The sequence below is a fragment of the Ornithodoros turicata genome, chromosome 5, assembly GCF_037126465.1.
Source record: "Ornithodoros turicata isolate Travis chromosome 5, ASM3712646v1, whole genome shotgun sequence".
Classification (NCBI taxonomy): Eukaryota; Metazoa; Arthropoda; class Arachnida; order Ixodida; family Argasidae; genus Ornithodoros; species Ornithodoros turicata.
This window is the reverse complement of record NC_088205.1, coordinates 1140293-1162696: the sequence shown is the minus strand read 5'-3', so window position 1 is coordinate 1162696 and position 22404 is coordinate 1140293. Positions and strand designations below refer to the sequence as shown.

The 22404-nt window shown below is 45.3% G+C and overlaps 1 protein-coding gene across 4 annotated transcripts in view; it reads left to right on the top strand.

Annotated features, from left to right (window-relative positions):
• Window positions 1–22404, top strand: part of LOC135393780 (oxysterol-binding protein-related protein 1-like) — a 73129-nt gene that overhangs the window by 11677 nt on the left and 39048 nt on the right. For all 4 annotated transcript variants that reach the window (XM_064624040.1, XM_064624039.1, XM_064624041.1 and 1 more), the window contains exons 11-15: window positions 238–339; window positions 654–779; window positions 1544–1762; window positions 1913–2105; window positions 18294–18453. In XM_064624040.1, the coding sequence (XP_064480110.1) occupies window positions 238–339; window positions 654–779; window positions 1544–1762; window positions 1913–2105; window positions 18294–18453 (800 nt within the window). The remainder of the gene's footprint in view (window positions 1–237; window positions 340–653; window positions 780–1543; window positions 1763–1912; window positions 2106–18293; window positions 18454–22404) is intronic.

The following is a 22404-nucleotide window of genomic DNA, read 5'->3' as shown; positions in this document are numbered from 1 at the left end:
CACCAGCCCATTGGCCCACCTCTTCACTATTGTGGTGTCGTGCGCGAAGTACCCGTCCCATTATCGCGTCCGAGGGGATTCATTCGTTATGCAGGAGTTGAGCTCTGTCACCAATGTTCTACCGGTGTTCACGGCTCTCGTAGCAAAGTGCTTTGTTGCAAAATAGCACTCGGAAATTATGTTTTTTGTTTTCTCGGTTCTCCATAGTGATTCAGTATTCTGTCGGTTATTTTTCAGTGTGACCAAACGGATGATGCGTCTTTTACGCTGCTTCCCACCGACGGTCCCATGGAGCGACTCACCGTGCCGGCTGAGTACACCGAAAAAGTAGACAGAATGGTAAGCGGTAATTCGATCAAAATGTAGTTCTATATGACGCAGGAGCACAGTCACTGAGCTTGCTAAATGTAGAAGCTTCAATGGTGCATGTCACAGGATGGGAATCTCTTTGTTTTCTATCTACAGATAGTAAATCGTATGAGTGGGGCAAAGAGTATATGACCTAGAAATATTGCAAGTGGATGTGCGTGGGTGTGAAGTGGGCGACGTTGAATAACTGCGTGCTTATTGTACGTTGCCTGGCAACCTGGAAGGGTTGCAAAACACCCACCTTATATGATCGTCTCGAAAGCAAGTATCTCTTACGTTTTCAGAAATGGGTAACGAAATTAAAGGAGCACATCGAGTTCAGTAGTTACTACACGCATCAATGGATGGGCGTGTCAGACAGTGATGAAGATGATGTCGTGACACTTGGCTCTATGCAAGAAGTATTAACGGTACGTGTCTCTCATGACCTACTAGGTTATAGCGACCGTGTCGCGATCGGCAACCCCTGTGAGGAGCTCGACCGCACAATCCGCTACATATCTACGTCACGGTTGGACGATCGAAATTTGAATTGTGAACGTCCAGAAGCGGACGTACGATTACCGTAGCGGACGACAGCAGCAGATCCTACGGAAACGCGTAGAATGATGATGATAATGTACTTTAGAAAGAAGCACCTCTCGTGGGACATCTACTGCTTGTACAAAAATACTAAGGTGAGCTGAAGTACGAAATATTGTAGAAATTGAGCGAGCAATAACTGGGCCAATGAGTAGCGCCACTGCGAGCCTCCAAATGCGGTGCTGGGAAGGGGTGCATATGACATAGTCTCTATAATCTAGTAGGTCGTGGTGTCTCTACATTATGCTGCCTTTCTTCATCTGCAAGTTATGTCTAATATTGTATCGTGTCTTTCGAGCACTCATCTTCGCTCCCATTGAATGCTCGAAATGTGCAAATATTCCAGAAAAATTATCGCTAATCGTCCGGAATTGTGCTCCATTCCAGCTCAAGCTTTCCCTCTTACATTCCTGAAGATTAAGTTTCACAATATGGTTTCTTTCACGGTATATTTGAACTAACTTCTTTACTGGAAATGAAATTTAGCTAAGCGTAATGTCTTCTCACGTTCCTTACCATGATTGCTGAGATATATGCGAGATATATGCGAGTCGGAAAGGCATATATCACCTTTTGTCTCTTCCCGATGCAGAATGCTCAAGCGCATCAACAGTTGCTCGAAAGAGGGGTGGAACGGACCTCCGCTATGCATGCAGATTTTGTGAAAGTGCTCGATGGAGAGGGCAGCAGCATACGGTGGATGACATCTTGCCAAGAGCTCATGTCTCAGTTCAGAGAACTGCTCCTCATGTCTCGAACTGTCTCTCAGAGCTTGGGAGGATGCATGGTGCTTTTCAAGCAACAGGAGGAGGTATGTCTCATTTCTTGCCATCCATGGAATATGAAAGGCACTTTTATTGCAACTATGTGCACTCTATGTAGCATTGCATGAACATGTAACAGTGCCCACAGTCAACTCCACCCTTTGGGCACTGTGTAAGCCCATATTTTCTAATTGCAGGTGCGGTTGCTGAGACTACAGCAAGAACAGGAGCGTTCACGTGTGTTGCAGGAATCTCTTAGTGCCTTAGCCAGGGAGAACCACGATTTAGAGTGCACTTTGAGTTCACCACTTTATAGTGCAGACTCCCTGGGTTCCGATGAGGAGTTTTATGATGCCTTTGATGATGCCAGTGCCAGCTGCAATGGCTTAGGTGAATAGAACTCACGTTTATTATCTCTGTATTTTGCGAGAAGCGGCATTGTGATGGACAAAAATAGTGACATTGAGGGAGTTGGGTGGACAGAAAATGTTCCTCGGCACTTGATGCGGAGATTATGCTCATATTTTGCGCGAGCCTTACCTACTTAAAATGTAGGTCGAGGAAAAGACTATGAGTGCTGGCACGAATGGCTGGAATGAATCTCACCAAGGTAGAAATTTGGGGTAGTTGGTACATAGCCATGAGTAAAATCTTGCAGCCAAAGAGAGGACGAAGACAGAACGGTAGAAACACACAACAGCGGAACTGCAGACTCTCAACTAAAGGATTTATTGACAATACGTCAGCACGTATTGTCTGCACTCTGACGTATTGTCAATAAATCCTTTAGTTGAGAGTCTGCAGTTCCGCTGTTGTGTGTTTCTACTGTTGTGTCTTCGTCCTCTCTTTGGCTGCAAGATTTTACTCATAGAATGAATCTCCCAAGTTTAAACCGTCGCAGTTGACGCGTATTCATGCGACAGACGTCTGCGCGGAATAGTATTCTATTTGAAAAAGACGCAAAAAACTGCTCATAGGACACAAGTTTGGCGTACTGAACGCTTAGCGGATAACAGGGCCAATGGTGTCGTACAATTGTGCCGTACACCACTGAGACGACACCATTGACTCTGTCGTCTGCTACGGAATATCTTGCGGCTGGACCGCAGATATTCCCCACAGTTAGCAGTAAGCGAAGGGACACGGCATTGAGTGCTCACACTTATACGTGACAGGCGAAAGATACGACATTCACCCATTCACCCATCGACACACCCGACGAACCCATTCAATGAAATTCAGTCATGGCAGCTGCATGAGAGATTTAGGGGGCACTGAGGTGACATTTAATGTGGTTCGAAGCCCCACTTCATTTGCCAAGCTGTCCATCAGGAGCCACCGTGCAAAATATTTTTGCTCCGTGGCATATTGTCACTGCCCAGTCAAATTTGGCCCCAAAGGCCCCCCCCTTCGTGAAATTTTTGGGAGGCTGCTCCCGAAGAAGTATTTTCGCACTTTTCACTTCTCTGCAAGCTGCATGCTGTGTTGAGGCTGAGGCAAATTAGTTGACACGCTGCTAGACTGTGCTGCTTCACATCACCTCTTCGTGCCCCGTGGGTTCCAATGCTGGTTCGTACATGCTGTTACACAAAATGTGTCCCATGGAAGGACTATGTGTTTCATCTTGAAAAATGTGTCACCTGGGAAAACATCGTTAGAGTAAATGCTACGCGCACTGTCCGCAAGAGTACACAGACACACACAAGTGAGTGAGTGAAAGCAAACATTACGCACGCACGGAAAAAAGTGTGTTTTATCACTTCGGAATAGTTTGACAATAAGTTGTAAACAGATTGTTTCACAAGATATGAAAATCTGGTAGAGCACTGAGACTATCAGTGCATTGTAGAGAATGACAGCACGTACATGCGAGTCGATTTCACGACTTGTAGTATTTGCAGTGGGTATTAGTGTAATTTGAAATTAGTGTAAATAAATGATCGGTAAATTGAATAGATTTGAAAATAGGGCAAATAATTAATGGTATTTGAAATGGGGTATTACTGTTGAGGAGGGAAAGTGAGGATTATTCTGTCAGCTCGGAAAGGGATTTGGGGGCTGCCCAACACACGACGCAGAGAACGAAACAGTGACCAATGACGAAAAAGGAAAAAGCTAATATCCTTCCACCTACGCCCGCTCCCGGACGTTGCGCCCTTGGAAATCTGCGCGGAACACTCTATCGAAATCGTCGCATCACCCACATCAGAACAACAACAACAACAAAAAAAAAAAAAAAAAGAAGAAGAACAAACTTTTGCACCGAGAAAGTTTTCTTTTTCTCTTCGGGCCTATTTTTGGAACTAGCGGCGCGCTGACTTTCCGTCGGACTGCCGTCGGCAACCGAGATGCCTACACGAGGCCTACCCGACATGTGCGCATGCGCCGGTGACGGCGAGGCACGCAGGCGAACACTCTCTGTCGTCTGCCTCACCGTGTTTTTGATTGCGCTTGTGTGTTCTTGGCGTGCTTTCTAGTGTGACGATGCGTGCGTCCTGTCAGCCTTTGTGGAACTAAACGGGATTTAAAACTCTTCGTTTGCGGCGGCACGATGCTGGCTTCGATCGCGGAGTACCTGTATTCCTACAAAGGGTACGAAAACGGGTCATGTCACGCAGGTATGATGCTTTTCCTTCGTTTTTATGTTGCGCATGCACTTCCCAGCTGTGGAGAAGTCAGCGAGCGATTCCACAGGTGTTCTGCTTCTGCAGAGGTCGTGATTTGAGTGGCACCGCGAATGTTTCTGGGATTTCTGACTCCGACGCTAGCGGCTGTTGCAAACTTGAGATTTCGAGGAATTTCCTCGTTCTTTGAATAGCGTGCCACATGAAAAAGTGTACCGCAGATTGTTCCGCACACTTGGTCACTAGACTGGTTTTACGGGGTTTTTATGCTTTACGGAAAAAATACCTCAACGCAATAACAATGAGCTTATAGTCTGCGCCCCTTCACTGTTATCAACCCAATCTAGGTTTTGTACTTGCGCAGCTCTTGCGAGCGTTTACGATTGAAACGAAGCGGAACTTTGTTTTTGCTATGCAGGCCCGTGCGATGAATGCTGGTTTGTTACTGCAGTCGCTAAATAAAATTCAAGCTACACAAACCGATGCTAAAATTTTCATTACGTCTAGTATACGGAGGTGACCTTAGCCTACATTGTGTAGCACAAAATATCATGCGCCTTTCTTGTTCTCATATCCAGCTTTCACCGCTTTTGTTTTAAAATATGTCGCACGCACAACAATGCGTGCAGTATTCTGCTCTTGTTCACCGGTCCGCGGTACGTGTTGTAGGTGTCTACTTGAGGGGCGATAGAGTATAGCATGGCACACGTTCTTTCGCAAGCACACCGACCGATCATGCGTGGAGCGAGGGTGGTTGCAAGCGCGTGCTTCCTTTGCGTAGGTATATGGAAGGACAGGCGATAAAAACTTACGACACAGGAAGAAACGGTACTGCCGCCCCGATTGAAGCAACTTCTAAGTGGCTCGATGCCAGTGCTTGTGCTGAAAAGCAACTGCTTGCTTTCATCGGACTTTGTATTGGCTAACATCGTTAGCTTACTCTTGGGCCTGAAAGAGCCGTAAGGTGACAGAGAGAGAAAGGGAAAGTGCTCAAATTACTCATTACGTGTCTTCAGGTCGTTTGACAGTGACTCGGTGAATTTAATGGACGTTCTTTTCGAGAAAATATGGATTTATTGGATTTTGTCAGTGTTTAACCACAATAGGATACTGGTAATGAGCTTAATTGCCCGGTGACACTTTTTTATATGAGCTCTATTTGTGCGTTCCAGATTTTTTTGTTGTTGGGTCGGAAATTCGGTCGAGTTGCGTGAGAATGTGATGTCACACAGAGGTCAGCATATACTGATTGGTGGTGCGATAATTGCTCGATACAATACAGTTTTGTCGCTGTCCGAAGATGAACTATTATCGCTGACGATACGCCGAGATAGTCACATTTATCGTGAATGTAGAGGTAAACGGAACAGTTATTGATACACCCGAACAAAGGCTGCTGATTTTTTCGTGTTTCGTCAAAAATGGTATCGCTTGAATGTGTGGTGGAGCTGGGAGGTGGTGGGTTCGAATCCCACCACCGGCAGACGCTCCTTCCTGTTGTCCTCTCTCCATCTGTTCACGTCTGCACGCCGTTCATAGCCATAGTTGCTTCGCGGCGCGGAATATAAAAGTGAATGCGCGTACGAGACAACTTGAGAGATGAGTTGCTCTGCTGCACAAACTAACACTGTGACTGACTTTACTGGCAGGTCACGTCGCTTCCTGTATTCCATATTCTTCACGTGCGCACTCATTGTTTCAACTTGGATCACGTGTCTCTTCTCGGATGGATGTATTAGAAATAAACAATAGTGCTGCTGTCCTTATCTCGAATAGAGTACGTGGAGTCCGAATCCTGGCGGACTGTTCTGTGGACGATAACTATCCACGTACGTGAAGCCGACATTTTCCGCTTGGTGGTTGTAAATGTTCACTGTGTGTAAATGTATATGTCCGAACGTGCGTTGTAGTGTGCCGCGGTTATGATTCGTGCATGGTCGGGTACAGCTACGGACGCTGGTCTGGGACAAAACAAACTGCAAAGAGGGACACAGACTGCGAAGAAATGTGGAATAATAAATTGTGCACGCTTTTCTGCAGCGTAGGTGCGGGAAACCCGAATAGCGAGGTCGCTGAGAATTCCCCCGTTCAGCAACTCTGTCGATTCATTCACATTAGTGGGTTTTAGTGCCTCGTACGCTAGCGCCGTTACGTACATAATATCTCTTTCTGTTATGGGCGTGCGTCCTTATTAACTTAACTACTTACGTATTATTTATTATTAGTAACGTACTTAAAGTATTAACTTCACTTAGTTAATATTTTTGTCCGGAAGAAGGCGGAGCCTCCGCCGCAACGTAGACTGCGTGTAAATTTCCGTTAGCGCATTTGAATTAACTAGTTTAATTCATAATAGATCATTTTTTTACTTACTACTCCAACTTCTGTTGTCCACGTCTCATCCATTCGTGTCCACATCTCATCCACATCTCATCATATCATTTCGTGCCCATCCGACTTTTCATCTCTTACCCGTATATGCCCCCCCCCCCCCCAAATACTAACTTCCCGTGTGTGTGTGTGGGCTGCAGATGTATGCGCTTTACTGCCAGACAAATATCCTCAACATATAGATTTGTACGTATTGCTTATATGGGTTTCGATTTGAGCTTGTAGTCATAGATAAGCGGAGACTGATAAGGTTTGCCTAGTACGTAAGTACCCGGTGTTGGATACGGTAATGCGCTTTTAACTGCCCATTTTTATAGTGTTGTAGCCATAAAAGACCCACAAAAAGAGATTTCGCAATCTCATCTGTGACTCCGTTCTGCCGAAGTCAGGGAGCTATATATCGGTATCGACAAAAACTACGTTATAAATATATGCGCAACGCAGCCGAACTTTCAGTATCGGGCTTCCGTAATTTACTCCACCAATAAAGTTGGCTTCGAAAAAGGTGCCGACGCCAGGATGAGAAGATGCGAGAGAGAATGAGAAGAGTGTGATTGGCGTAACTCAGGAGAAGGTCCTGCGCTGTCCTGGTATAACGGTAGCCGGAAATCGGGGGGGGGGGGGGGGGACAACAAATGCGTGCGTCTGGTCTACTGGTTTTTCTTTTTAAGTCCGCGTACAGCTCCTTTTTGTTTTTACCTGTGAGGTGTGAACCTTGCACGACAACGGTGTGTGTGCCATGGGACAAGACATACACCCGAAAGGTGTATAGTTGATCCGTCACTTGTTCAACACGCACGCGTTCGTTTTGCCGGTCTTTGTTTACGCACGGCATCCCCAGAAATGTCAGCGGCCATGCTTTAGGAGCAGCGACGATTGTGTCATTCCCCAGGGGCTGGAAGCGTGACGAAAATGACTGTCTGTCCCGTCATCGGCGAACAAAGCATTTCTTTGGCGTTGTGCTGGGGTGAGCAATGCTCTCCTGTCGGTAAAGCGAAATCAATTGCCGCACGTTGTCGCTAATAAGGGGAAGGAGGGTCGTTGACCACCTAACGGTTCACTGCGGTATTGATCGGAGAAATGGTACAACTTGTATGCATCTCACTCGGATCTTCCGTCTATTTATTGAACGAGAGGCGGGGGATAAGGGGTATTCCTGCGAATGGTAACTGTTCTTTATTCGTCAAGATAGCGCTATTGAGCACGGAATATCTTGGAGTGGATGTGAGGAATCTTCGCAAGGTGTTTACCATAACAACGGAGTAGAAACCCACGAAAAGAGCACGATCAAGCTTATTGGTCTACTCCGTGACTATAACGGCTGTGAAAACGTGATACGCCCTATTCTTTCGATGTGGATGGCAATAGGTTGCTGATCTTTGATTTTACGGCACCGTTTTTCGTAGTCTTTCGATCTATTGAAACGACATTAAGCTAATAGGGAGTTTTAGTAGATCGTACGCTATCGCCTTTGCGTACGTAAGGGATAGCGTTGATGGTTCTGCGCACGCCCATAGCGCAGTGCTCATAACCATGAACGGTATCCCTTACGTATACGCAAACGCGATAGCGTACGATCTACTAAAACTCTCTAATATTGCAGTTTCACGTTATTTTTTTTTATTCGTTGGAGAATACCTTTCAGGGGAGTATGGTATATTCCGTTTTTAACGCAGTTTCAGGTTTGTGTTTTGCAAACACCCTTTTCGACACTGTTGGTGTTGTACCCGCTACCAAAGCTAAGTAACGAAATACCGCTACACGCTACTCCACAGAAAAGGAGCGCAATACAAGCGTCGCTACAAATTTGAAAAAGTAACGTAAATACTGTGCCGCTATCCGTACCCATCTCTATGCAATACATTTCGTCACATATCCGACATTTTGTCCGCGATATCCACGGATCCCAACCTTAGTCTTTTCCGTCCGCTTCCTGTCGACGGATTCATCAGTTTTTCCCGTCACCAAGTGGCGCATAAGCGTCCACTCATCGAGTCATCAATAGTGGCTACCAGGTGGTAAAAAGACGTAATATTTACTCCACGCCCGTGCTGTTAGCCGCCAAAGCTTAGGCCTTCGTTGCTTCCATTCTTCGAGCCACACTATAGGGTTCTCTTACAAAACGTTTGACTGGACGAAATACCAGTCTACCCGTGTGAGATTACCTCCCTAGTGGAGCACTTAGAGAAAAAAAACGCACGGAACGTTTCCCTGAACATGTCAAACGCTGTCAAGAATCAATTACATACTTTAAAGCAAATCGCGTGTGTACCGTCACTGTATAGCATACACTTAATTACTCCGGAATATTATTATTATTTCTTCATTTTTTATCGCTCACATTACTAGCGTAACGTGTGAGAAAATAACTCCATCGCGTTCAGCAACCTGTATATGCTATAAGGTAGACGGGTAGAAATCCAGCGACCCGGTAAGGAAGTATGAAGGGAATTGCCTCGGGACGAGAGCCGCCCATATTTGGAACAGATACTGTTCTTCTGGGCCCCGAAGAAGAACAGTCCCTGTTCCAAATATCGGTGGCTTTCGTCCTGAGGCAATTCCCTTCATGTATACGCTAAGGTAATTCTATCTTGCGACAAATGCTTCACCTGCACCACAAACACCTTGAAGCAAAGTCAGCGGTACGTTTAGAGCGCAATAATAAGTTTGGAGAGATATCTCGTGGCGCTTCCGATATATTTTCGTATTCCTATTCCAAAGAACACGACGCTCTGTTTATCTGCGCCGAACAATAAAGTTGTAAAAGAAAAAGAAGGAAAGAAAAGTTTCAAATGTGCTTTAAACGCCCACATTAGTTCTGCAACTGATTGTATGATGGGAACTAGCTTATTATCCGTACTTCACGTTATGCACTATGTTAGACACCTGTTTACGTTTCGCAAGTGTGAGCTAAAAAAAGTTTGAAATGCGCGTATTAACGAAAATTATATTCCTAACTATTCGATTGCGCTTAGTGCGCGAAAGTTAGTGAAATCGAGGAAAATCGTCATGTAGGTTTGTCTGATTAACGAGAAACTAGAAGGAATAGGAAAAAAAATATGCGTCTTCGTTATCTCACTTTTTCCCACTGTGTCCATATGAAAAGTAGCTGTAGCGGTAGCGGAGAAAGAGTCCGCCGCTACCCATATTTGTAGCGGAAATACTTTCTTCCGTTACCAATAAAAAAATGTAGCGATCGCTACTCCGCTACTGAAAAAAGTAGCGAATACAGTAGCGGTGCTACTAGTAGCTATGTACAACATTGCTGTTATTCCACATTACACCGACGTGTTTCAGTAACGCCTTTCACGCCCACAGCTAGTCGTGTGAATACGCGTTTCTTTTCTCATGAATCCACGGTAGAAAAAAAGGTCGTCGTATTAAAGTGCATATAGCGACATTTTGGACCCATATGCACGCATGACTCCATTGTCGGCGTGTCATTATACGAACGCTGCGAATGAATAAATCTTTATGTTTGCGGAAACGGCGTACTCTCATCATTGTTGAAGATGTTTACGATTGTTGAGGCTCTCTATGTACATGCACGGCTGTTCGCTTCGGCTGGGCGCTCATGTTAAGAGTGACCTTGCACTAATTATTGCAACAGAGAGACCGCTAAATGGGTCATTTGTGGCGGCACCCGCGTTGCGCAGGTGGTGCATCACATTCTCAAAGGTCGCATGTGTTGCCATTGGTACGTACCATATTTGTACCATTTGTACGCGTAGCCATTCATACGGTAGGAAAGCGTAGCATGTTTTTGTGTACATCGCGTACGTGGTGTAGAGGGAGGCAAAGCTTCATATGTTGGAGAAGGGCCCCCCTGGTTGGGATGTGTCTCCTATAAAACTCTTTGCAATGCTGTTTCCGGGAATATTTTTCTTCCTAAAAACCTCATTTTAAACGATATCTTTTTTGGTCCGAAGTTCCGTATGTTTACGAGAGCAATATAAAAAGGAAGTTACGGGGGAATGGAAATTTGCTGCGAAACGTTTCGGTAGATGGGCGAGTATCGAGCACGTGAGCCCGACAAAAATCCGACGTCACAACCGCCCAAAAACATATCATACCCATGGCCGACATTGGGGATGCCAAACGTGGACGGAAGTCGGACTTCTCGTCTCTGTCACCTTTAAGGTGTGAGTAATCTCGTCCATTTCTTTTCATTTGGTACAAAATTTGAAGGGGGGGCTCTCTCCGTATATGGAGAAGTCCGCGAGGACCGGGGCATAGGTTTTTCGTTCCGGTGACATTTAGTTTAGTAAAATTAAATACGTTAGTTTACATAACCCCACGTCAAACCGTAACGCCAAAACGTTGCATGAAATTTCTTAAGTGTCAGCCTCATAAAAGACGGGAAAGACACAAATTCTGCGTAACCCGATTCTTTTCTTTTTACATTTCGTGTTGGCGCCGCGAAGCAACTGTGGCTGTGAGTGGCGTACAGATGGAAAGAGGACAGAAGGAAGGAGTGGGAGTTCATGGGCCGACACTCGTCTGAAAGGTCTGCCGGAAAACCCAGGGAAAACCTCAGACAGCACAGCCGGTGATCGGACCGTACCTAGCACCTCTCAGCCATCAGCACGACCTTGCAATGGCTGTCACCAACGGGCTTTTACCCGCTCGGCCATGCCGCTGGTACAGCTCGCATCAGAGTTAACTTGAATGTCATTCCGGCCTCTGCTGGTGCTTAGTAGAAATAACGGCGGAAGGTGTTATCGTAATCTATTTACATTCAGAAGGTTGACCCTCGTTGTGAAGGCGTTGTTTTCTGTTAGGGGCCGCCAGGGTAGCTCTCTTCCCACTTCGCAGGCTGGAGCGGTGTTCAAGTTCATTTTGACGCGACCCGTACATTTTCTGTCGTTAATACATAATCCCGAGCACAGGGGTCATTATTACAGTTTCGTCATAACGTATCATTACTGACATGTCGTTACAGCGGATATAGCAAGGTCCCCCCTCTGTAGGGGGCTCATAGGTAAAAAGTTAGGGTGTCGCCAAACATTTGGGAGGGTGTAGGGGGGGTCTGGATATAGATGGCAGCGGCCAGCTTACACGGAGTTGTCTTACACACCTCTAAGGTGAAAATTCTGCGCAAATCCCCGCTGTGTTGTTTCACGCGTTTTCGTCCATAGGAAGTACGTATATTCTTGTAGGTTGTTGGCATTCATCTCGAGGGTTGGCACGGCTGGAGGGTTTGCAGCAAAAAATAGTCCCTATTAGCTGCATACCGGTTACCAAGTGCAACATAGCAGCGCGTTCAGTTTATTTTTCCTGCGCGTATCTATTATCGTTACGGGAAACGGATCCCTGGACGACTTCCAGGTAACACCATCTGGCAACATTTTACCGCCTTTCGCCTCATTTTTGCGACATGCAAGCGTGAAATGTGCCGTGATTAGCAACATTCTTCTCCTCTTCTACTATGCCAGGCGTGAAAACGACTGGCGTCACGATCACCATATAAAGCCGCCTTATCGTGCCACGCATGTACTGTCGAGATTCACGACGCAGGGAGACTCTTATATAGCTGGACGAGAAATTTCACTGCTGTTTCAAACTCAACTCTACGTAAGGCTTCTGGACAGCTTAGGGTTGCAAAAAAGGTATCGCGAGACCGTTATAAAGAGTGGCTACCCACGAAAACGTGCGGATCATCGTGGTCAACTGCAAAGTGTTCCCATTCTGTCAGGGTAGCTCGTATTTGGAGTATAGCGTGCTCAAGATACCGTAGTTTTGTCGGTATTTCAATCAGGGTGTCGAACCGCAAAAAAATCTGGGTTCGGTTCGGGTTGCTTGGATTTCGTTGCGGTTCGGCCGCGCCAAAAATCGGTCCAACGCTTTCGTCCCATAAAAGTGCTTTTATCAGGAAATGCGTGTCTGCACTGACGTTTCGGGTAAGCGAGAGAAAGGAGAAATGGTGGATGAACACTTGCATATAGCATCCACTCATGTAGTGGTGTAGTCCTCCTACTGTCTTCCCAAAATCACTTTTTTTCACACGCGCAGTGCCAGGAAGATACACTTAAAGGAAGCCAAACAAGATAGACGACGGTGCTGAAACCGTACTGAAGCACGTCGAAAATAAGCCTTGCTCTGTTCGGGCTCGCAGCAGTGTACCAGTTAATCCACAAAGACAATGTGTCGCAACATAATTGCACTACCAGTAAGCGGGACTACATTTATTTTTCGAACAGGCACCGTTCTGTGTATGCTCCACTTTCCACGTTTCTCACTGCTCATGTGTAAAGGGAAATGTTGCTTTCACACATTCGTCTTATAGAGTTACGGAACTCCATTCCTGCTTCACTCGGTGGACGGCAAATAGAGCAGTTGCTAGCAGAGGATGGTTCCTTGGAATTTGACAAGAGTACGTGTGCGTGGGGCGCTAGCCGCGGCGCTTACTAGGACAACTGCGCTTCAACTCGTTAAAGTCGCATACTTACTATACGTCCCCGTTTTGACTGCTAGGTTAAAATTTGTGAAATCCACGATGTGGAGGAACAGTGTGTCCTCGTTCGGGGGATTGAGAGTCACGCTGACTTTTATGCCCGAACCGGTTACCGCTATTATTTTTTCCGGTTCGGGTTCGGTTCGACACCCTGATTTTAATGTCTCGCTCGTACTTTTTCTGCTTGCTATCTGCCTGTAAATACATTTTGTGAGTATCTTCTATTCGATACCAAAAATCATATCCCCCTATAGCCATTATTATGGCATAGAAGTCGCACGTATATTATATATACAGGGTGTCCACGCTAAGTGTGAACAGATTTTTTAAAAATATATATAACACTTTTTCCAAGATGAAATCAATTGCAATATAGCATATGCTAAAGGGCACTCCCTAGCAGGGCATTAGCAAAGTCCGAAGGCAAGGTCTCAATTAACTTTCATTAATTAACTTTTTAATTATAAAAGCTACAAAGTTGTCCTAATGAGGACATCTGTTCCCTTCGGTCACCTGATATCGTAGCCGTTTTCAGAACAAAAATCCGTTCGATAGGTCGCCCGCAAAAACTCCGTGAAGGAACGCCATTTTTTTCTTTATTTTGTTCATTGCGCTTCTTAGAAGACGCGTCTTTCTTTCACCCCCAATGTGAGAGAAAGAAAGAGCACACTATCGCCTCTCGCGTCCTGGAAAAAGATTAAAAGGAAACAGAAAATGCAACCCAAGATAAGGCCAGTTCCGATAGAGTCACCCGATAAATATGTTTTTGTTTTGTTCCCGCAAGTTAAAGCTCATCTTCGACGCATGAGGCGGCACTGTGCTCCTTTACCTCTCCCGTTGGGGATGAAGGAAATACGCGTCTTCAAAGAAGCGCAGTGAACAAAATAAAGAAAAAAAAAAGGCGTTCCTTCACGAATTTTTTGCGGGCAATCTATCGAACGGATTTTTGTTCTGAAAACGGCTACGATATCAAGTGACCGAAAGGAACACATGTTCTCACTGGGACAACTTTGTAGCTTTTATAATTAAAAAGTTAATTAATGAAAGTTAATTTGGACTATGCTAATGCCCTGCTAGGGAGTGCCCTTCAGCATATGCTATATTGCAATTGATTTCATCTTGGAAAAAGTGTTATATATATTTTTAAAAAATCTGTCCACACTTAGCGTGGACACCCTGTATATATGTGTGTCTAGATGACGACCCAATAACCCACAAAGTTTTTTTTTTTTAAAGAATATGTATCTACCGTCATGATAATCCTGAAGTGTGTTAAATATTTTACATGGTACTCTAAATACTTTTATTTCCGTATTCCTGCATTGTGATTACTGGTTAGCGTCGTACTTTACATATTTTTCCGAAGCCTTGCGTATAATGGTGAATGCTCAACGTAGAGTCTGACATTGAGTGTTTGAGAGACCAGCTCGAGAATTCCACAGGTGTATTTTTTTCCTCTGTAAAATAGGCGATACATGCGTCATTTGTCGCACGTCAACACAGCCATTTCCGTTGTGACGCGTACTTACTTTCCGTATTTACTAATCTCGATATTAGTACACAATTTTTTAGCCTCGCTAATCGTGTGCACAGATAGAGAAGAGACTGTGGTCCTCGGCTCCGTTATACTGTTTCAAAAAGAAAATTAAGCCTGTTTCGGAAGAGTGGAAATGGAGAAAAGTAAAATCAGACGCTTAAGTTCACTGCACGTATAAATTTAGAGTCGCAAAAAGGAAGTTCATGGCGCGCTGACTCAGGAAGGTGCATCAGAACCGTGACCTACATCGCGAGGGCGTCAAATAAAAACAAATGAAATCCAATTGAGGACGCGCGCCGTTCTGAAAGGGAACGCGGAAATGTTCCCGAAGGTAACACTGAGAGTCAGGCGATGTCTGTCTCTCTCTCTCCCCGTTGGGGCGAGAATTCCCCGCATGTTTGTTTACTCACTAACGCCGGTTATATTTGCTCGCAGACGCGGTTGAGATATGCCTGCGCAAATAAGCGGACAAACCCAAAAATGAAGAAAAGCGGACGATGTACGTGTTCAACCGAAAATGTGTGTTTCCAATCGGAAATCGTTTGTGCAAGGAATAATATTCTGCACGGTGTTCATGTCCATTCGATGCACATTTTTTAAAAAATAAATAGAGGTACTAGAGCAGCATAGATGGCGCTTTTGCAGGTGTGTCGACGAGGGTGTGTGGCTACTAAATGATCAATTACATAAACATCGACGACGGAGTAATACCCTGACACCGAACGAAGAACAACGCAACTTCTCAAACGCAGCAAAATGTCTTAATTACATTCCAAGACCCTTTAAGCCCAAACAACTCGGAAGTGAGGGTATTCGTCCAGCTAGCCTTCACCTTGTCCCTTCCCTACCTAAAATCCGTTCATTCACTTTTTTAGTGGTTTTGGAGAAAATGCGACATAGCAGAATTGGAGCCAGTCATAAATCAAAGCCACCCATTTTTTTTTTTAGAAATCGTGCAAATACGTCGAAATATCCACGACCAAAGTTTGTTATGCAAGTGAGCCGAAACCGGAGGAAGCGTATCTCGAGCGCTGAGGAGAACAATGGTGGGAAGAACCCGAGAAAGGAAATGGTAATAAACGCGACAGATTAGAAAGGGGAACGGAACCGCGAATGAACAGCAAGTGAACAGTGGCCAGAAGCGCCGCTATAGTTTCTTTACACGTTCATCCTTTGACCATCATCTTTGTTTATTTCTTGTTTTTCTTTTCTTTAGAGAATGGCACGCCGGGCTATAATCTTTTCTTTCATACTGCAATAAACATTTTCTCCCTCTTCTTACGCAAGGGGACTGGGAATCTGTCTGTAGAAAGAACAGCCCCAAGCCCACCGCGCTCACTCGCTATTTCCGGCACCCGACATTTTAGCGTTCATCACAGAGCGCTCGCGACAGAGGAAGCGTAGGTCATTGCCCACAGAAGCGGGTCTTCGTGCATCGTAATTAAAAAGATGTACATACAGGGTGTTTACATTTATTCCGAGCATATTTTTAAATAAAAAGCTACCCGAGCAACATGAATGATGTTTTTGCAGATGGCTTATACGGCCGGACTGATATTCTGTCCAAGACTACAAAATCGCTAGTCGCTTAAAATTTATGAACTTAAAATTGATTAATTAGAGGTTATCGGGGAATTGTGTGACATCAGAATTGTAGAGGCCATTATTTAAACCCGCGCTATTAAAAATCAAAAATAAAAAAAATCACGAAGCGGGCAACTACGTTAAACGTGAACATATTCGGCACAACTGTGCCTGGTTGGGTAAGTTTGAAGACGATGAACGTGGCTCCAACCCAGGTTAACTCAGAACAGAGGGTCCCGACGTTTGTTCTGTTCTGAGCTAACCTTGGTTGGAGCCACGTTCATCCTCTTAAGTACTTTGAAATGTCCATCGCCTCCCACATTGTACTTGGTTTCAGTTCAATTCAAATTTCGCTACACAAATGAAGCGAATCAAGCCTATCTCCAGAGCGAAGGAAGTGAACGCAAATTCCACCTGACGGGGCCGCATGCTTTGGAGTGACGGAGCTTATTAGAGTCTAGGCTCTGACCTGCTCATCTGATAAGCTGCTTTGTCTTTCTCTAACGCGTGTGGTTTCGTTTCATTTGCATCGACGGATACATCCAAGTACGTGCCCTCAGGGCTTCTTTAAAAGGGCTTTAAGTAATGACTGTCCCCAGTTCTACTATATCACAGCCGGTGGTAGGATTCGAACCCAGCACCTCCCAGTCTTCAGCACGACCTTGGCACCCACCAACGAACTGCAATGAGCCATGCTGCTGGTGCTTGGCGTTTGATCCTTCTGTGTATTGTCATCCATTGAGCTACGTTATAATTTGCGCACGACATTGGCACCCTTAGACTGCCAATTTGCGCTCCTCGAAATGACTGTTTCCGAAATTTTTTATTTTTATTTTTTTTCCCCGGCTATTATCTTCGTTATAGCGAAATATGTGCTTTCGGTTTCTGGAAAAGCGAAACAAAAAGAAACGTGAGGTTGACTTGGCAGATTTCGAGGTTTCTTTGGGAAGATTCAATTTCTCGCGAATTAAATTTGACAAGTGCTCAGAGTCTCCCCCGAGATGAATAGCGTTCACCCGATAACGTTCGGACGAGTAGATTTTAAAATATAATTTTATGCCACGTTAAGTGAAACGCCCCGTATAATTTCCTTTCGCGTATTCTCCTTCGGTGTAATTTATTCGGTGACAGATGCTGGCGACATAAATCGTCCGCTCTAATTTACTTTACGTCTTCGTCTACGAACATCGGCGTGGCGGTCTTGAATACTCAATTACGCGACAGCGATAAGGGCGTCAACATCGCACCTGACCTTGGCCATCCATAATTGACGATATGAGGCGGGCAGAATAGTCTCCGACTGATATTGTATCTGTGGGCGCAAAGTCCCGCCGAGACGAAGCAGGACGGTCGCCACGTGAATATCTCTATATGCAAATGGGATCCTGCGAGCCGCCGAAATGGAGAAACGAGATTGAGTCTTCTTCTTGCCGTTCTGCGGGATTTCGGAGAAAAAAGAAAAAAACACTCGCGATACGATTTCTTGTGCTCGCTGCTTACAATAATCGACGAATGTGTCGAGGGCGAATTAACGAGGAGGCTACGAGAGCGTGTCGGTTATATACAGGGCGTCTCGCGTAACGTGTCTATAAATGTTATTTGAAGAGAGCAATAAAAGAAAAACGACCGCTAATTTTCTGCTACTTGAGTGGGTGCTACATCAAAAGTATCACCTGTTTGTAACTAAAGTAGCAGAAAAGTGTTTTTCTTTTATTGCTCTCTCGAAATAAAATTTATTTACCCGTTACATGAGACACCCTGTAGACATCCAACGCGACTCGTATATATTTTTGATTCCGTGTTAGCGCCGCGAAGCAGCTGTGGCTTTTGAGAGTCTGCCGGAAAACCCTAGACAGCACAGCCGGTGGTAGGCTGTCGCGTTCTTCTCTGATGGTAGAATATGATTTTTGCTCTTTCACTCCATATTGCATTGCATATTAATTGCCATAATATAAAGTCACGTGGGAATAAATTGTTATCCCTTACAGGAGCTCAGAACTCAATACCCTGTGATGAGACGTGCCAAGTTGAGGATTCGCGGACCAACGATGATGATGATGGTGACGACGCTTCCACAGAGGTGTTTGAGTCCCTTACGTCTTCCACTGCGTCTATTGGGAAGGGTGACGAACAAAGCATTTGGGGAAGGTAAGTGACGTCATTTGAGTTTTCTTATGCGCCGATAAAACGTCGTTCTACGTCGCCAGATAACTAGGATTAATTTTGTCCACCTGAAGACGAAAACATCTCGGCAAACTGCACGCTTACAACCTGTACCATGGAATCAGCTGGCTGGAATCCTCGTCCGGGATGTGATTAAACGTGCTGTCGAGTGTACTAGCAATGGCCAAGTGGTACATTCAAATGGGAGAATACGAGCAACTGTCATTCGATTTCATAAGTGACTTTTTGTTTCGTTTGTGTACTGATTTATTAACGAATATCGGAAAACGCACGAGTACGATGTGTAACCATGGTGTAACAAGTCCTGAGGCTTGACTTGGCTTCGCTTGACTAGAAATTTTGACTCGCTGATATGAAACAAGAGCTTTTTTTTAGTTTTTCTTTCGCAGATTCTCTTTTCGGGAATAACTGCAGAAACAAAAAGTGTTCTCTGTAGTTGAACTAGCCTTTTCATTGTTCAGTGACTAAAAGTTATAAGGGTACGAGCGCGCACCATATAAATAACCATAATCTGGAAAAGCAAAGCAAACAAACAACTTTATTTTGAGAAATCTACGTAGAATAGCGTTTGTTTTGTCTAAGTCCAAAAGGCATATGAAGATGGCAACATATCCTTGAGTTTGAACGGGGAGACGAACATGCAAGATGGATGAACCCACCTTTGACCACTTTGTGCGTGCGTGTTCATCTCCATGTTCACCATTCCTCAGACTCGAGGATATATTGCCATCTTCAAGTACACGCAAGATTGCCTTCCTCCGTCTACTATATGTTCTGCAAAAGGCATATTTTCGCGTTGTTTATGTCCTATATTTCATCAGGCCTTCATATCTCGTTTTATTTTCGAGATTGGAAATTTAGGCTGTTTTCAGACGCGAGGACATAACGTAATGAAACGTTCTCTTCCTTTCTCGCTGTCGGCCGTCGCATCTGTAGACTTGTATCTCGTCAACTTCATCGCACCCTCTACGTTCCATAGCGCAAGGTCGGAAAAATGGGGGGATCTGAAGTGAAATGGAATGGTTATATTTTGCCAGGGATCTTGGAGAGTTTTTAGTCGGTCCGGTTTCAGCTTTTCCTCGTTCACCTTGTTTTCCACGCCTTCTGTTTATTCCGATCTATCAATCTGACCTCACTTCCTGGTTGGCAGACGTGACGGTGTTTTTGATCACTCGTTTGAATATCGGGGTGTTTTATTAGATCGTAAGATGTTCACTATATCGTTTCCGCAAACCTGATAAGCGTATCGCTATATGCCTTTGATTTGACTCGCACCGCTCTGCATATCGTATCGTTTTCGTAGATAGCATCCGATCTACTAAAACTCCGCGATGGGAGGGAGTTTTAGTATACTGGAATCTCTCTACGAAAACGATACGATAAAATAAGCTGTCAAATCAAATATCAGCAACGTGGCGTCAGCCTCTTCAAAGGTGATTGATTTATCATAAAACTACGAAAAAGCAGGCGAGCTGGTGGTATCATGACTGGTGGCGAGGTACGATTTTTTCGGAGCCGTAATCGTGAACACCTTCCGTTCCGCTGATAGCGTGAAACCGCAACTTTTACGCCAACGATGAACGCGCCGTTGTTGCTTCTTGCACTGACGAAATCCAAGCGTGGTCACTAGTGTACGCGTAGGAAGGTGTACGTGACGTAAAGAGGGCTTTTCCTCGTAGGGAACCGGTTGGCAGTGAAGCAAGATTTACAGGGGCTCCCTACGTTGCCAGTGACATCACGTTGTATGGATGCTGGCGTCAAAGTGTCGTGAATTAAATATCGCACCATTGAATCGAGTTGTGTGCTGGGATCATATCATTGTAGTGCTGCAGGCATTACAACGACAACCGCAGAACATCGAGGAGCTAGCGCTAGATTGTGTCAGAGATTATGTATGCGCGTGTCTTGCTCAATCCGCAGGGAAACGCGTCATGTAATCATTACGTCATTCAGTAAAAATAAAAAATAAAAAATCAACGTGGCGAAGGTTCACGCTAAGGGATATTTATCCGTTCCGGCGCTTCGGCCAGCCGCCGCTAGGAAACCCGAGGTTCCGCTCCACATGACGTAATGAGAGGGGCGCGTGATTATTGGAGGAAAAAAGAAACCTTCGTCTGCGAGCGTCGCGTACCATCGCGGAGCTGCATCGATTCCTCGGCGAGCGTCGGGGGCCGCTCGCGTGAGATTAAAAAGTTAACCTGTAAGCGGGGCGTCTCAGGTGCATACGTCTTTTTTTGACTCAAATTGCTGACCACGCTGCGTCTACAGAACACCCTTACAAGCGGGTGACACCGTAAGAACGATGATAGCTGATTTAACTGTGCTTGACGCTCGTTGGGTTTCAAGACCACGCCCGGAGTGAACTTGTGCAGCCTTACGCGATCGAAGGGTTCTTATTCTCCTGTGCATTGTGTTTTGAAATACCTACCGAAACTGCCTATGAGACAGTGTGACTTCCAAAGCGGTGAAAACTCCAAGCATTGAAAGCGAGTGAAAATGACCGTTCTGAAGAAGTCGTGAATGTTCGACATGTGATCTCCAGTGGTGGCGGTATTGCACTTGTTGTTTCTTCTTTGTGTCGTTGTTGTGGTTCAGAAAAGAGGAGGAAAACGCACCCACTTGTGATGCCGACGAAGTGAGCTTTTGATCGTTCTTCGACGGTGTTGAGGACAGAAGGAAAAGGAGATCGTGTTGTCGCGTAAATTAGCGGTGTCTACGAGGAAACTGTGAGGAACCTTCCCCCTTTGGGTGCGTGGTGTGTGTGCTTCGTCCAGGTGCCGTCATGGCCGATGGTCAGGGACGTCCCACGAAAGCGTGCAGGTAAATATATGATTATAGTGATCTCTTGTGTGGGCGTGCCGTTTAATTGGTGCATCTCGCGAGGTGCCCTGCACCGGGGCCACTTTCTCTGGGACAGCTGTTTTCGTCGCGTACGCCTCTTGCGTCGCTATGTGAGGTCAGAATAAGGGAGAAAATGTTTTGGGGAGTAAAAGTTTACTTTCCCCATGCATCTCTGTGTGTCGGACCATGCTGACCCTTGTCCTCTGGAGTGATTGTTAATCTTATCCCCATTTCTATGGGCCGTAGTGGTACTAGATCTACACAAGAATATCGCGTTGTCGACAACATTGTTTTAGTGCATCGGAAGACCTCCATGATAAGACACGACGCTGTCAAATCTATGATTAACAATGTCACGTGAGTGAGTTGAAAGAACGGATATCGTGGGCGACACCCTTCCGATCTGTTAAAGCTATCGAACACTGAGCGCGAGTATTGTGTTGCGCCTTGATTGCGTAACGTAAAAAAAAGTACAATAGGATTGCATTTCATAGTTACCGCTTTGTAGTGTACCAAGGGTATCTCGTCGTACCCAGTATTCGTGTACACGTATCTTATTTTTCGTAATACGTTTATCGATACCTAGCCGGAATGATGTTTGGGGTTAACTCGGTAAAACGCGTTTTTGAGCATTTGCTGGACACGTGAGTTGGTTGTGAAGGGTTCACCGGCATTCTTGGTAACAGTTCACCACGCCGAGGATCGTACTACTGATGAGCAGATATCAGTCCGGCCTGCGTATTTTCCAAAAAGTGGACGATGCCAGTCGAACGAAGGCTGCAGTTCCAACTGGTCAGCACGAATGCAACTGTCCTAAACGGTGCAGATTTTCGCGAACCTGATAGCCTAAAGCTGAGCACTCGCAGTACCCGTGTGTTTCCGGGGTTGAGCTTCCTACGTATCAGTGAGTCGGGGACCTCATCGGCTTTAGTGAAGAACGTGTGAAAACAAAGTGCAGGATTTCGAGCTTCTATTGCAATGTGAAATCAACTGGAATCGACTATCTTACTCAGGTAACGCCAACACCAGATTGGGAAGCAACCGCTAACGTTGGTGACAACAGAAATTGCCATG